Here is a 16,052-nt window from a genome sequence, read left to right on the forward strand (position 1 = left end):
CAATAACTTAATTATTGCGATTATTATTTTTTTTTAGATTTAACATGATTACGCGATAAACACCATGAAGACCGCTTCTAATTGCCACTATAAACCGGTTTATAATAACAATTTGGCACTTATGGGTTAGCGGTATTTGTATTATGATTTATAATTAATTACTTGTTGAATACTCGATTCTGATTGGCTCCAATGGAGTAATTGTGCAGAGATTCTGCCAGGATATTAAACAGTAATTTATACAATAGCCATTTTGGCAACATTGCTTTAAAAATAGAATAGGTAAAAAAAATTCAGTGAGATTATAAAATGAGATATAATTGATTATAATTGTTGTATTTCTTTTCTACATTTCAGTGATAGCTGATATTTTTCATTAATGCTTTACCAAAGGCCAAGGTTGTACAACCTATTCTTGTCCAGGGAACCCCACCCAAACCATGAGGCAATCCAGGGACCCCCACTCAAACCATAAGGAAATCCAGAGATCCAGAACCCCATTTGGTCTATACTGCTCACTGGTTGTTGTTTTTCCCTGGCAGGGGAGAGCCAGGGGCAGTATAAAAATGTATACATACTTTCATTCGCTTTTAAACTGTGTCAGGTAAATTATTTAACATTTGTAAATGTAAACCTTTTTAATAACTCTAATACATACACACATTTCTATGTATGCGTGTATATACATGTCTTTCTATCATTGTGGGGACCTGAAACCTAACCCTTTCCCAGAAATCCATGTTTCCTATTCCCTAGCCTTAAGCCTAACCTCTGTAACCTCAGTAATGTGTCTTTTCCTTAAAACTGAACATTTTCCTTAATGGGGACATTGTTTTACCACCTTTGTGGGGTCCCCACACGTACACTCTAATGTAGATCCCACACCGATAAACATTAGATTTTCCCATAAAAATGTTGTGTTATTACAATAAAAAATATTTACCAAAACAATTTTTTTAAATTAATTTGCTTTTGATTTTTTATTACACTTGAACATGTAGGTGACATTTTTAATATCCCTTTCACTAATCCAATAGTAAGCAAATCTATGAATGCTGTAGGGAAACATTTGAAATAGTATGACCTTTGAATGGAATGAGAATGAAACGAGAAATCCCTTTATACCATTGAATGGGGATGTCTTTTCTAGTAATTACATTTCTATGTTTAACATGTATTGCTTATTTACATATACTTTTCATTAAGATTAAGTCGAAGTGCTGATCTAGAATCCCCACTCATTTAAGATGCTCAAGGATTTCTGGTCCAGCCTGAGATAAAAATACTGTTTGAAGTTGAACTTTTTGAAAAGGTAAATTCCCTTTCCAACCAGAAATTAAAATAAAAGCTTATTTAGGGTACAGTATTGACTGTCTCAATTATTTCTAGTCTCATTTTACCATTATATTTGGTTTAAAAAAATCTGTAATTCTGAATGTTCTTAATATGCATATTTCAAAGAAAAACCCATTCCATTCAAAAGGAATCATGTTCAGTGTGCACCATTTGGATAGAAATACATTATGAAAAACATACATGCTGCTCTGTCGTGTATCAATCAGTTCTTTTCATAGCATTTCTATCTTCAATGTTCAGAACAAAGACATTTGCTGTGTTTGAGTGGATCAAACCCACAATGTATCATAGACAAATTATGAGTCATTATTATTTATCATACAAAGTTATTTATAGCTCAATCGGCAGGTGTTTGCAATGATTTTTATCAAGAGGTTAACAATGTCCATGTTCAACCAGATCAGAATGACTGGAGGTGACTGTCATTTGACTGACCTACAAATCAGCTTGCCCATAACTCATAATTTTTTCTAAATCAGTGGCTCAATCACAATTTACCCAGTAAAGGTTCAGATTTTGCCCTTCACTTAGTTTTGAATTTTTTTTAAAACAATCGAACAAAATTGTGCTCTACTTAATGACGAGTTAATATCGCTTTCAGCTTGCCCATTGTTCTTTAAAAATACATCACTCATTACTTTGAGCAACACCTAGCCACACCAACCAAACCAGAGTTATCATACCTCTTAAGTCTGAACATTTTACTGAAACATGCCCATCCCAAATCCCCCTGTTTAAGCCCTGGTGTAAATCTGAGAGGATTCGATTGGTATAACAACATGGTGAAAATTCACAAGGCAATGTGGATGTTGCTTTACGACTCACTCATGCCTCTCTGAGGGGTCGATTTGGGATAGGGCAACATCAATGTTAACTTGGCAGCGTCTCTCACGACTGCCCTCTACGATCTCAAGTCGGAGGCCGACCGAGATACCAGTCTGTCACTGGCAACTCCATTTTCCTTCCAACTAATGATGTGTTTGCCTTTAGAATTTATCTGATGTAATAGAAGCCTTTTTTGTACCATCCGTCTCCTGAAAGACAACGGTGAAACCTTGAATATTGGCCACTTACCCCCTCCCATTGGCTACATTTGGGGATCATGTTTTCTTTAAGGGGAAATAAGTCACAAGATCACCCCCTACAAATGAGCCATGCCCCCCCCCAAAAAAACCCACTGTGAATCCCAAATCAGTCACCCACCACTACCAACTGCTCCGGGGGCCCATGTTGCTCACAAAACTCACAGGGTGACTTCCAAAGTGGCGAGAGGATCAATAAACAAATCCACATTGGGACAATTCATGTTCCCCCTTAGATGGCAATATGAGCATGAAACTCAAACGAACAAATATCTCCTGTTATTCTGAAAGACGATCCATTTAGGAGGCATTTCATCTGAAAATCAGACATACAAACCCACATCGTGATTAGGTACGCCTATGCTCTCGCGTGTGAATTTCCCCAAGCTCAAAACCACCAGTCTTACGGGATTCCACTTCCTGGTGCTTACTGTAAGGGACCACTTGGGAGTTAACCCACAGCAAGGTTCTGCTCATCGTCGTTTAGTTGGTAGAGCAGAGCACCGGCAGCGCCAGGGGTTGGATTCCCGCACGGGACAGAGAAATGCATGCACTCTGTGCCGAGTCGGACTGGATAAAAGTGCCTGCTAAACTACCAAAATGCAAACATTCCTGACGTTTGCCCAATGAAGTTAATTTGGGACTCGGCCATTGTTATAAAAAAAACCCCGACTTCTCAAAAAGGGACTTCCTGTCTCGGGCATATAAACGATCACAATCCCCACTAAATGAGGTTCAGATGTACAGCTAAAATCAGTAGTCACTTATTTTGTCTTTGAAACCATTGACCAGTTTGCTAGATGGGACTTTTTGGCTGGAAGGAGGCTTCAGATAGAATGGGAAGCAACAGCCATATGACGGTCTGACAATTACCTGCAGTACCACTTACAGAGAGGGAAGTATTTCACCTCTGGTTTCAGTATGTGGTACACTCAGAAAGGAAGTCTTGAGGTTTAGCTCCTGTCACAGGTAGAATTTAAAGCCAGGATACCACTCATTATTATTATTATTTTGGTTTCTACTCTTCTTATGGCACAACATATCCATTAGTGTTAATGTATATAAATGGAATGGATAGAGATGCCTCATTATTAAAGCACTGGAAATCAACGACAGATAAAATCAACTTTAGCCATTAGAACATGGTAGGGCAGAGCTAGCCAATCGTAATCCACAGCGAGGCCTTCAACCACTTGTTGAGTAGGACACTATTTAGACTGGGAACAATGTTTCAATGTAACAGTCAGAAGAGAGATGGCACAGACCAAAAAAAAATAAGAGTTGGCTGATGGATAGGGTTGCGATTTCTTTTTCAGATCAAGTAACCTGGTCAGGAAGAAAATGGTCATTATGTCCTGTTTGATCATGTGGCCAGGACAAAACTCATGTCATTTGTCAGAGATGGTAAGAGATCTACTGTATCATTTACAGTGACATTTCCAAAGAGGTGCCCTTTGTCCAACTACTTACGAAACCCAAGAGACAAACCAGGAGAACCTGTAGCATTATATTACCTTTCCCAACATTTTAAAATGATTAAAAACATGTCATATAAAATACTCTATTTAAACTTGATAATTTATCATCACAGGAGATTTGGTCTTCCACTTGATTCTTCTTTGAGGACAAAGTCTGGTTGTGGAAAACAGCACGAGTCCCGCTCCGTCTCCCCCCCTCCCCCCGTGTCCACCTTCTGTACACTCCTTGGCCCTCTCTGCTCTCCATGTCCATCTCTCACTCCTCTTTCGTCCATTCCCTACGTGACAGTGGTGGAGTTCTGCCCCCGAATCGCACACCAGGCCAAGAACACGTCCCTGTGGAGACGATGGAAAGGTCAACGAGCCAGCAAATCAATCAACTGAAAAGAACATCACAACCAGAGTGCTTGGCGCTGTCTGTCAAGAACACAATCCACAGCGAGTCCATCCCAAGCGTTGCAAATGAAAACATCCGTGTGTGTGTGTGTGTGTGTACCTGCAGTGCGTGGCCACACATTCGTTGCTGCAGTACTCCATGTCCCAGTCCTTGTTCTCCACAGCCGGGTTACTGCAGCCGGCTCGGACACAGATGTTAGGACAGGTGGTCTGGGTTACGTCTGGCCCCGGAGACACATTCAACTCCACCTGCATCTGAGGGGATCAAAGAGAGGTGTGAGTGACGGGTGAGAGTCGTGAGAGACAGGAAAATCAGAGGAGCGAGAGAGAGACTGAGTGACTGTAACGACATGCACTAAGGTGAAGTAGACAGAGCAATAGGGGGCCAAGGCCCTGAGAAATTCCAGTCACAAGGGAAACTCCTGGACCCCACCCCAAATAAAAAAAAGACAATATTATAATGTTATTCCCCTACCGCCTCCTCTCCTTCGACACCGTCTTCCGTCGAACACGCCGTCACTATGGCGGCCGACTGGACATCCGCCCCCGAGGCTGGTGTGTCCACGCCCGACGCCGTTAACCCCCCCGATGCGGTCACGATAATGGGAGAGTCCAGATCAGCGGCAGGGGGGACGATCTTGATCTGAAGCGGGGGCGGGGCAGTAGCGCCCCCGGGCCGGGGTTTGGCCTGGAGCGGTGGGGGCGCCTGGGCGTGTACCATCTGCTGGAGGCGGGGGGGTGGCGGCGTGTTCTGCATCTGCTGGAGCGGTGGGGGCTGGCGGGCCGACGACACGGTGCTGCTCGACACCACCGTCACCCCCGACGGCGACGTCTGCTGCTTGATGATGATCTTGGCGACGGTGGGCGGGGCCGGCGGGAGCGTAGGGGCGGCGGGGGGTTTGTGCGCCCCCGTGCGGGAGCGGGTGGTGACTTGGGTGAGGTCGCCACCCGCCAGGATGATGTTGGAGGTGCAGATGTTGGTGATGGTGTTCTCCTCTGGGGCGAAGGAGCGGCTGGAGCGGGGGGGAGGCGCGGCGGGGGTTGGGAGTGGGGCGGGGGGAGGCGGAGAGGGAGGCGAAGGGGCGGTGTCCAGAACCTCGATGGTCGGCTGGGAGAGGATATAGAGGTTTTTACATGTAAACATGTTGTTATTTCACATTAACCCGATGAAGAGCAGAACAATTATATATCATGAAATCACTTATGTATCCATTGATGAACCATTTAAGCAGGTCAATTGAGCCTCATATTAATCAGTCTGTCTTAGATTCTTCCACATCTGATTGCCAAGAGAGACTGATGAACGATAAGGTACACAGTTTGGATTTCGGGGGCATCTACATCTGTACTCCTGCTCCGACTCCACTGCTACTCCCATGGTCAGTACAACGAGTTGTCGTCGTTTTCATCTCATATGGAGGACAGAAGGACCTGTGGCTTGTCCTCGACTCTCTCTGGAGAATAAGAGAACTCACGCCACCAATATATCCTAACAGTGTCTTGTGGGGCGGATCCCAGAGGGTGGTGAAACAATGGTGGAAGATTTGGGTAGGATCCGCCCAGAGATTAGCATAACGGGAAGGCCTTATAGCAATGTATAACCATACTGTATAAAAGTGTGTTCCTGATGCTTGGAAGTCAGTTGTTCTGCAGACCATCACAGCCTTACAACCTTGATAAAGTATACTATTGAATACACAAACTCCTGAGTTCTTTCAACTTGTTGTGGAATATTTGTCCAATTTTCCCGCCAACAAGGAAAGCAGGGGAATGGGATAAAACCGGATAAGTTGATGCCCTGACAAAAGTTTGGTGTCAAAATAAACAGACTAACAAACTAAACAGTTCACAGTCTCACCTGGGAAAGTATATCTGCCTTATAAGCTGCCAGAGCCTTCAGATACTCCTTCTTCGCTGCTTCAGTTTTCCTCTTGTACACCTGTGATGAACAGGTAAACCCAAGGTTATTCATAGTTGGTACAACTCCTGTTCAACAAACGGTTATGAATAAAGTCATTAAAAATAGAATGACTGACAACTAGTGATGTTTTTTATTCACTGTGCAGCTAAGGTCACAGTCTGGCTTGAAGATCCAATTGTGGTAAGAAGTTAATTCCTTGCAGAGGAGAAAACCAGGTTTTTGGCCAAAACGGAAGAGATAATTGGTTGCAAAACAGCCCCATAAATCAAGAATCCACCACCATGTTCTGCAGTGGGTATAAGGTTATTTCAGCCTTTTCCGACCATAGCACTCAGTTCCTGATGCTTTTGGCAAATTCCAAGGCGGGGATTTCCTGACTATCTTTCCAAATGAGCTATTGGCACAGAATTGGAGAATAGATGACCACAAGATGCAATCACATTGTGACTCTCTCCAACTGTGGACTAACTGAGATTGTTCTTTGCCTCCAAAACCATCTTTCTCACTGCCTGAGGGTGAATGTTTACCAGTGATCCAGTGGTTCTGAAGTTCGGTGTACTTGTCATAATAGCAATGAGTGACATATTTTGTTGCTTTCTTATTTGTTAGTACCCACTGCGTTTTTTAGGAAGATCAGTAATCAATTGTTCGCCTTTCTCCACTGTGATAGATGACAAATGGATCGGATTTACCCAAGTGAGGCTACCATTCTGGAGAAGTGTGATTTGTGGTGCATTCAAGATTGTAAAATCAGGACATTTGAGATGTTCAGACTGAAGAGGTCTGAGTTCTTGAAGGATGCTCAGAGTCCGATGGAACTATCCCCCCCCGTCAGAGCTTAAAAAAAGCACTGAAGTCAGGGAACCCCCTTTCCTGTACCTGTTTCTGTTCCTCCCCCAGGCTGTCCCACATAGAGGCCACTATCTTGGACACCTCTCCGAAGGTGGCGTTGGGGTTCTGGCCTTTAATGGCAGCCTGCGTGTCCCTGAAGAACAGAGCGTAGGCCGACACAGGCTTCTGGGGCTCGTTGGGGTCTTTCTTCTTCCTTCCTTTCTTCCCACCTCCTCCAGCTGCACCTCCTCTCCGGACCAGGGTGGAGGGGGCGCTGGAGGGGCCGGAGGTAGGAAACGGGGAGTCGGAGAGAGTGGGATCCAGAGATATGACACCCAGAGACATGGGAGACTCGACCAAGACGCTCTGTGTTCACCGTGGGAGAAACACAGAGGGGGACAGGATAAACAAAGATCAAATGTACAATTAAATTTGATGACAGTAATGAATGAAGCAGTTCTATGAAACTAGCCCGTGTTGAACCAGCGAACGTTCAAAGGGAGCGCCTTTCACAAATGTAACAGTCATTTGCGCTGCTTGGCCGCGTTGTCAGCAAGGGAGCATGGTGCATTCTTCTTCATAAAATCTATTTTGCTTACGTCAAACGTCAATGTTTCCAGGGAAAGCAGGTAGGCCACTTTCATCAAAAGCAATCCATTTTGCATGTGAACCCATAAAATCCTACTCTTTCCTACAGGTGTTTAATTAACTTCTGTTCATTAAACAAACCATGCAACACTCTGAAAACGTGAAATCCGACCGAAACCACTGGACGCCTGTCTTCAAAATCAAATGCAATTACAGCCTCAGCAGGGGGTACGCCGAGGGCAGAAACAGAAGTTATCAATAAGCGACAGGCAGAAAGGGGCTCAGACGAACAAACCAAGACACAGGAGAGGACTAACTGACAGGTCCACCAATAGACAGAGACAAGACTGACGGACCCGTCGGAAGTCGTCCATATCGTCGTCCTGTAGGGAGCCAGCTGGTGAAGCAGCGGCCGACAGTGGTTGGTCTGGCGACTGCGACCTCGGCAGGATGGCCCCTCCCCCAAGGCTCAGTCCCAGCTGGGCACTGAGTTCTGATTGGTCAATAGTGGTCAGCTGGTTGTGGCCCAACAGGCCGTGGCCCATGTCACTCAGCGGGACGTCTATGGTCATTGGAGAAGAGCTGCTGAACTGGGAGCCAATGGGGTGGCCCAGATCCTAGAAAAAAGAGGCAAGGGAAAGAAAACTAATGACAAACAGCAACCAGTCTGATATCAAATAACAGACTGCGGTTTAAAAAAGGCCCAATTCATATAATTTAATATTGCAGTCAAGAACTAACAGTGATGGAAATAGCCCCCCTAACAAGCTACCCTTCTGGCCCTGGTCAAAAGCAGGGCACTGCATAGAGAATAGGGTCCTCACCATGCCCAGAGCCGACCCAAGCATAGCTCCCCCTCCGCCAGGCTGACCCATGCCCCCAAGCGTCAGGTGGTTGTCCAGGCCCTGGGACCCCGGGTTGACGAAGGTGGACGCGAAGGATGGATCATCCGCCCCGACCACCGCGTTCCCGGCGGCAGACAGGCTGCTTCGCTCCCCGTCCGAGAGCTCTCCGAAGTGCGCCACCACGTCGGACACGGTGAGGGCTTGGTCCGGGTCCAAGGAAATGGGGGGGATCTCAAACTCCTCATCTCCCAGACTGGGGGTATGAAACGTCTGCAAGGAGGAAGAGGAGGGCAAGGGGCATAGGGAGTAGGAGGATGAGGAGAAAGGGAGTTGGGGGAGTAAAAAGAAAAGGGAAAGCAAAAGTAATTTTTCATACTTCTTCAACTGTAATCATGGATGAGAGTGAGTGCAAAAAGAGGAACGGAATGAACAGAGAAAAATGTAAGCAACTGAAGAGTAGCTACCTCAGAGGAGGAGAGAAAGGGATGTCCTGCCCCACTGATGGTGAGATAGTTATCAGTGCCTCCGGGGAACTGAAACAGTCAGACAACCGTCCCCACACAACATGAACAGCAGACCAACACCACATTCATCATCTTGAGCATCACAATCCTAATCCTTTTTATATAGTCAGTGACATCTCGCTTAACATATTTGAATGGCATAACAAACACACACTTGAATAGTTTTTTTTACTTCAAAAGAAAAATGTGTAAACATCCCAATGACAGGTACACACACACACACACAAAAAAAAGCCCAATTAATTCCATACTGTTGTCACTCGTCAGTCACCTTATTGTCAAATCCATTGAAAGAACCAGGGTCCAGAAACTCTGAATCACCGTGTTGCCCGGTCCCATCCGTTAGATCAGCGTAAAAATTCAGGTCCATTTTCTATAAGGCGCCTTGTACGACATTCAACCAATGCAACTGACCATATGCGGAAAAACGTCTTAACTAAAACTACTGTACCATGTAAATCGTTTTTAGCATATTGGCAACTGAATACGAAATCAAGATGCTAAACAAAACTAATTAAAAGACGCAACGGTATAAAACGAACCAGTCGTTCGCTATGCTTATATGGCTAAATATTGCTTTTATACATGCCAGCACTCACTCATCCCAAAAATAACCATCACGTCCGTTACTAGCTAGCTAGCGTGGCTATCCTACTATGCTGACGCAAGTCTGTAGACAGTACCCAATACCGTGCTAGCGGTACCTTTCTAGTCAAATGTATGACTACCAAAATCGGATCAAAACAGACACGCAGTTGAAATCATAAAAACAAACGTTAAATGTCACAGAGTGTATATAGTGTCACATAAATGACCGTTTTCACGGGTGCATATCAGCTAGTCCAATCCTTTCCCACATCAGCACGGTGTTCAGGTCAAGTACGCAGACCACAGACGCGTTCTAAGGCTGCTCAATGGAACCAGAATGGTGGATTTGGAATATAATCACCATAACCCCGGGGGCGGGCTCCAATGTGAAGATTGGTGTATCAGGGGCTTTACAATGTGACTTTCACCGAAAATCTAACATTATTTGTGGCTTTATATGCACATAAGGCTCAAGTAATTACTGCTAACAAACCAGTGTTCCGTTGAAATAACTGATGTCCAACATGGAGGTCCACTCCCTCATCGTTTTCTCAAATGGTATATCCCATTGGCCTAGTAAGGACCACGAAAAATGAAATAATTTAACCGTTTATTATCTGGACAAAACATGAATGTTACAATGACTAACTAATTTCCAGATCTTTGGAAAAGCCCATTGTAAGAACAAGCACAAATCCCCCCCGCCTTAGCTTTTCAGACTACTCAAAGACATTGACAGCGAAGAAATTGTCTGTCCTGTTGCCATCTTTCTCTGATAAGATTAATCGGCATACGAAAAAAACTAGTAGAGATAACTAGCTCATCTTAATCTTTAGGGGCTTTCGAAATGTCATAAAATACATGTCGTTACTATTAGCTCTCACTAGAAAATAGTTAGCTAGCAATGCTAGGTCTAAATGGAGTCAGGCATTCTGGTATACTCTTTGTGTGCTTGAATGTTGAAAACCTGTTTACACTTGCTTGGGTGATTCAACCGGAACATAGCTGGATAATCCAACCACATACTAATCACTCCCACTGAGAAACGGTCTACTCTTCTTCTTACCTCCATTCTCACCCCGAAATCTGCTCTGTCCCACTTTTCTTAACTTCGACCGTGATGATTTCTCTTCAAAAATCACAACATGGCACCAGTTTCCGGGTTTTCTTAACAAGGAGAAGTGACATCATATCCACAGAGTAAAAACGTTGACGTTGGGATGTGTCGAACTGTATTAGGGAGGGGTGCGCAATCTCGCGTTAACCCTTTTTATTTGCAAGCATTTCAATTGACGTTACAGATATTACAATAAATCAGCTTGCAGATGACTAACCTTTTTCTAAATGCTGATCATATTCCTGAAGCAATAAAAAAATGTCCAAGGCTTGTGGTCTTTGTTTCAATATAGATATAAATTACACCCTTCATCTGCAATATTCCATTTAGACAGAAACATCTGTTACAATTTCTAAAGATCAACAGGTGTTGTTCCACACATTTCTATCATATTATTGAAAAGAATTGTTAAACCAGTGGTGGAGAGAAATGTGAAAAGCTGAGTGTACTTGTATTTGTGCAACTAATAAAACAATCTATTCAACACACCAATTCCTACTGCATCCTTTGATACAACATAGAAAAAGCAAGAAAGTTGTGTAATTTCTTTCAAAATTGGTTTTATTCCCATTATCTCAGGCAAAGATTTTTTTCTTAATTTTATATTAATCTATTTAAAAAAAGATAGAACTTGGGATTTCTCTTTGTTTTTATGTACAAGCAAAAAATTGGTGGAAGGAAAAACAGTAAAACAGAATCCATCCTTGCACAATGAAGTCAATACATTGAGAAGATCGAAGACAAGCGTTTTGCAGAATAAAATACCTCCAGGACTTGGTCCAAAATGCCCCTGTATTCCCTTAACTAGTGCACTATAAGGGTACAGGGTGCCAGATGGGACTCAGGCCAGACTCACCCCAAATGTTGCGGTGACGCACACACAGAGGGACACAAACACACACACAAATCACAGAATAGCGGTTGAATGCTTAGCTAGATACCCGAGGGAGGATAACTCATCAAATAAAATAAAAATCACTGTTTACTTATTGGGTATAAAGCCTACGGCGCACCCCTATAGTTTCTATCATACATACAGAATCATTCAATCTCACACACTAACCTCCCAATCCCTCCGTTACACTGAAGGAGCGACACCTCGGTGTCAATACAATGGCGGTCCAACAGTAGCAACCTCCCTCTCTAATACTGCTACCTACGACACTGTTACTCGTTTATTACTGTTACTTTAATCCGTTACTCATAACCTTTGTTAACCGTTCTTAAATGTTTCCCAAAGCGTTATATCGATTTGGCGGTCCAACTGATTTCTGCAACAGGTTTTGATTGACTATTATATATAGACTAGGAACCTTGATGTTTATTAGGGAGACTCGATGTGCTGAATGCTGGTGAAAAACAAAACACCTGAACATCTTTATCCAATCACAAGCTAGTACAGTATCTTCTACAGACACCCCGACCATCATGCAGTCAGATGCAAACTAGGAGAGGACATCTTCATGTGTACTTTTTACATTTAATTAGGAAAGCTTTTGCTTCAGTCTTCCCGGACTGCCCCAAAGACTGCCACATTGATGAGTTATGCACATTTTGGCACAAGTCTATTTTCAGGTAAGCTCAATCAAGAACAGCTCCAGTATTTGAAATAAACGGTACTTAAAATTAGATCTGATCACTACCCACGCACCAACCAATAGGTCCATTCTCAGTCTACCTCTAGCTGACAAACTCATGAGGTACACTTATAACAGTCGTACCCCATAAACCACTTAACATCAGGGGGGTGGTTTATCACCTATCTTGATTCCAACCATTGAACAGGGTTATATGCATAAGAATCAAATGAAAAGAACGGATATTCATTGACTAGAATGGGCACTCGTGTACTATTCAGTCTGTTTCTATGCATATATTCCTACCTGATACGCTAAATCATGATAGGTAACTTCTGAAAACCTAAACCCCTGGTCCACTTTCCAACAATCCAAAGTAGCATACCATGTAGTATGCACAGGTTCACTCCAAGGAGCATACTAGACAAATGTGTATTCTGGAATAGAGTCCATCGACATCTAATATAACTAAAACCTGAGTAACTTAGTAAGAACACTCATGCTATTGTGGGGTGTTCTAGAATTTTCTAAGCAGACATTTTAGAATGTTTGGATTTTACAGAGATTTTCTTTAACCTTGTAGGCAGTCCATACAGGTTTAAGTTAATCCATTGGTCCACTGTACCACACACGCTCATACTATACTTTGTCCTAAATGGTGCCTCATTCCCTTATTTCACGCTAAAGTTGTGCAATATTGGGAAAAAAGAGGCCTCTTAGGACATAAACACAGGAACCTGATCCAATTTCTGTATATTATTGTGTGAGGTTTACATTACTTATTGGCCCTTGTTATTGGCTATCATTTTCAGGATGCAGAGTATAATTTTGTTTCATTGAGATTAATATCTCTAGTACACACAGGAGACAGACACACACACACACGCCAACATGGACATAGACACAAGCACATGGAAACACACACACGTTATGGGCGTTCTCACACACTCTCCACTTGAGGAATCGTGGTGGTTTTCATAGCGTGTCTTTAGTGGAAAGGGGTATCGTAAGAATAAATGAGTGACAATGGGGGGGTGTGGGAGGGGTCTAGCTAAATTGCAGCTAATCTCAGACAGTGTTAAGGCTGTCTGAAGGAGGGGCCACACCCCCAAGGCTAATGTGCCCCACCCCTTGTATTCCCTTCCACTTGATGCTTCTCTGACGCAGCTAGTTAGTGTGATTCAATCACGAGTAGATGGTGATGACTTCACTTCCTCCTCCCCTGACCAATAGGACACGTTCCAATCCTTCGGTTAGAACTTCCAAAAATTCCATATCTGACCATAAGTTAAGGACTTTTTGTACATTCTCGATAACAAGCATCTAAACAACCATTGCTGTGCCTACATCTAAGACTACATCTAAGGCCATGCAGATAAAATGGTCTCGGTTCCATTTCAATCCACTCAATTCAGAAGGTGAAAAATACATGGAATAAAATGGAGCTTAGTCCAACCCTGGTGCACAGAAAGCGGCTTGGAGGAGACGAAGGAGGAGTGGAAAGTTAAGGATACAGTTCTCGTCACCGGCTTGATTCCGCGGTGGCCCAGGCATGTTGAGCAGGACCAGCCGAGCATCATGGGATTTATTGACGATGACCTCGTTGAGCTTGACGGCCGTGTGCATCCGCCTGACGTTCGAGTGGTCCCTGGTGACGAACCAACATCTTACGAGCAGCAGAGTGACAGTACAATTCAATTTGTCTGTGTGTGTGGGACTCAGTGAGTGTGTGTGTGTGTGTGTGTGTGTGTGGGTCCGTGCATGTGCGACTCACGGTCTGATGCTGAGCATGTCTCGGAAGCCCTCAGGCGTGCTGCAACCGGAGTGCGTCGCTCGGTACTGCATGGTCCTCTCCTTAGTCCAGGTCATGTGGACCCGCCTGTGCTCCGAAGCGGACATCCCTCCATCCCTCCCTCCTCCCCCTAGGGTGGATGGACACATCCGTTACAGCGTCTCCCGGTCGGTTGGGAAACCAGAGAATCCAATTGGAAAACAACCCGTTGAGGAGATCGCAAGTTTGTTTTTCCATACATGCTCTCCGATTCACCGCAACCGTCCCTGGTCAGAACTGGTACTCTGTACCGGGCCCTGGTTTACTGCTGGTACTCTGTACCGGGCCCTGGTTTACTGCTGGTACTCTGTACCGGGCCCTGGTTTACTGCTGGTACTCTGTACCGGGCCCTGGTTTACTGCTGGTACTCTGTACCGGGCCCTGGTTTACTGCTGGTACTCTGTATCGGGCCCTGGTTTACTGCTGGTACTCTGTATCGGGCCCTGGTTTACTGCTGGTACTCTGTATCGGGCCCTGGTTTACTGCTGGTACTCTGTACTGGGCCCTGGTTTACTGCTGGTTAATGTACAGAGGACAGGATGTCCAGTCTACCTCCACCCTTCTCCCCCATGGCTCCTCCTCCGTCCGTGTCCTCGTCATCATCTGACCCGATGCTGGTGAGCCGGAGCATGGAGTTACGATCCTTCACTAGCTGGGCCTAGTGGACGGACGGATGGACACGCGCACACACACACACACACACACACACACACACACACGCACACACACACGCACACACACACGCACACACACACACACAGGTTTACATGAATGCAAAAATACAGACACTTATAAGGAATTATAATACATAGTCAATCTCTAGATCAGGGGCTGCCCAACCCTGTTCCTGGAGATCTACTGTCCTGTAGGCTCTCTCTCTAACTCGACTTTAGCACACCTGTAACCAGTCTCTCTTTCTATGTACCTGTCTCTCTCTCTCTCACTCTCTGTACCTTTGTCTCTCTGTTGTTATTTCTGGGGTTTGTGCTTACGTAGATGGTCATTGACTTGAGAGAGAAATACACCTACAAAATACACAGAGCCACTGAGTACAGATGCGTTCATAAGTAAATACTGTTGCAAAAAGGAAGATAAATAAATGTTTCTTATTGGAGAGTGCAGGTAGTGCCTTCCCATTAATCTGGTCATCATGATCATAAACCCAGATCTACTATTAAATTATTGTTTTAAACCTTAAACCACAACACAAATAAGCTATTGACAAAACATAACCTTAAAGGGATCGTTTTGGATTTTAGCAGTGAGACCTATATTCATATTAACATGTAGATAACAAGGCCCTATCTAAAGTTAGCACAATTGCTAACTAGCATTTGGGCATTGACTGAAAGTACATGCGGTTATAGTGCTAATACTAGTCAGCATTGGGTGCAGAGGTGTAGAAGAACACAGCTGTGTTGACCAGGTGAGGGAAGTTCCAGATTAAAACCTAAATGGCCAGGTAAAGGGAGATGATTTATGTCTTAATTAGGAAATTCCCTAACCTGGCAAACACAGCCAAGTACTAGTGAACACTGGGAAAGTACTTTCACTTTGTACTTCTTACACCTCTGTTGGTTTGTGAAACTACCTCCTCCTTTATACGGGCACAGATAAAAAAAAAATCTATACAAAAGTTCACCTGACTCTGAGCAAAGGGTCACACTGCCAACATCAACTATAAAGAAAGGTGTAAAAAAAAAAACATAGCACATCCAATTTAACAGGTGCAGAACAGACACTGTTTTTAAAGAGAAAAGAATGTCCCCTACTCTTTGATGACCTGACGAAAAGCCTATTCATATTTATAAATTGACCATGGGAGTGCATCAGAGTTATACTCTTGTCACCTGACCATTTGGCACTAACAGTCCACACTCTTGCATTAACTAGCTAATGAATACAACCCCAACACACT

At 44.0% G+C, this 16,052-nt stretch overlaps 2 protein-coding genes across 11 annotated transcripts in view; both read right to left on the reverse strand.

The window, feature by feature from the left end:
- Positions 1–961: 961 nt before the first annotated feature.
- On the reverse strand, positions 962–10,774 carry tox4b (TOX high mobility group box family member 4 b). Of its 4 annotated transcripts, none has more exons than XM_013131601.4 (10): positions 10,676–10,770; positions 10,103–10,182; positions 8,962–9,030; positions 8,477–8,767; positions 8,009–8,269; positions 7,113–7,430; positions 6,171–6,251; positions 4,788–5,420; positions 4,413–4,567; positions 962–4,252 (listed from the first exon to the last, which is right to left on the reverse strand). In XM_013131601.4, the coding sequence occupies exons 2-10, from the start codon at positions 10,151–10,153 to the stop codon at positions 4,195–4,197; spliced, it is 1,917 nt and encodes a 638-aa protein (XP_012987055.2). In that variant the 5' UTR covers positions 10,154–10,182; positions 10,676–10,770; the 3' UTR covers positions 962–4,194. The 4 variants fall into 4 exon arrangements, with proteins under 4 accessions (XP_012987055.2, XP_012987054.2, XP_012987056.2 ...); XM_013131600.4 differs by lacking the exon at positions 10,676–10,770 and adding an exon at positions 9,293–9,405 and having other exon boundaries at positions 10,103–10,118; XM_013131602.4 differs by lacking the exon at positions 10,103–10,182 and having other exon boundaries at positions 10,676–10,774.
- A 492-nt stretch (positions 10,775–11,266) lies between these two features.
- Positions 11,267–16,052, reverse strand: part of LOC105030107 (solute carrier family 12 member 6) — a 32,294-nt gene continuing 27,508 nt past the window's right edge. For 5 of the 7 annotated variants that reach the window (XM_029117696.2, XM_029117699.2, XM_029117695.2 and 2 more), the window contains exons 24-27: positions 14,687–14,792; positions 14,078–14,225; positions 13,818–13,951; positions 11,267–13,580 (exon numbers count right to left, since the gene is read on the reverse strand). In XM_029117696.2, the coding sequence (XP_028973529.1) occupies positions 13,489–13,580; positions 13,818–13,951; positions 14,078–14,225; positions 14,687–14,792 (480 nt within the window). In that variant the 3' untranslated portion in view covers positions 11,267–13,488. Of the gene's footprint in view, positions 13,581–13,817; positions 13,952–14,077; positions 14,793–16,052 lie in introns of those variants that run through there. The other 2 variants (XM_029117701.2, XM_029117700.2) reach the window with 2 other exon arrangements.

Source organism: Esox lucius, chromosome 24 (assembly GCF_011004845.1).
Source record: "Esox lucius isolate fEsoLuc1 chromosome 24, fEsoLuc1.pri, whole genome shotgun sequence".
NCBI classification, from domain to species: domain Eukaryota; kingdom Metazoa; phylum Chordata; class Actinopteri; order Esociformes; family Esocidae; genus Esox; species Esox lucius.

What these genes read in the sequence shown, in the direction of transcription:
- tox4b (XM_013131600.4), bottom strand. Translation starts at nt 9,391, where the DNA reads ATGGACCTGAATTTTTACGCTGATCTAACGGATGGGACCGGGCAACAC. An exon ending in TTGGGTCGGCTCTGGGCATG is followed by an intron (nt 8,270 to 8,476) that starts GTGAGGACCCTA and finishes TCTTTTTTCTAG; the next exon opens with GATCTGGGCCACCCCATTGG. An exon ending in AGGCAGATATACTTTCCCAG is followed by an intron (nt 5,421 to 6,170) that starts GTGAGACTGTGA and finishes ATCCTCTCCCAG; the next exon opens with CCGACCATCGAGGTTCTGGA.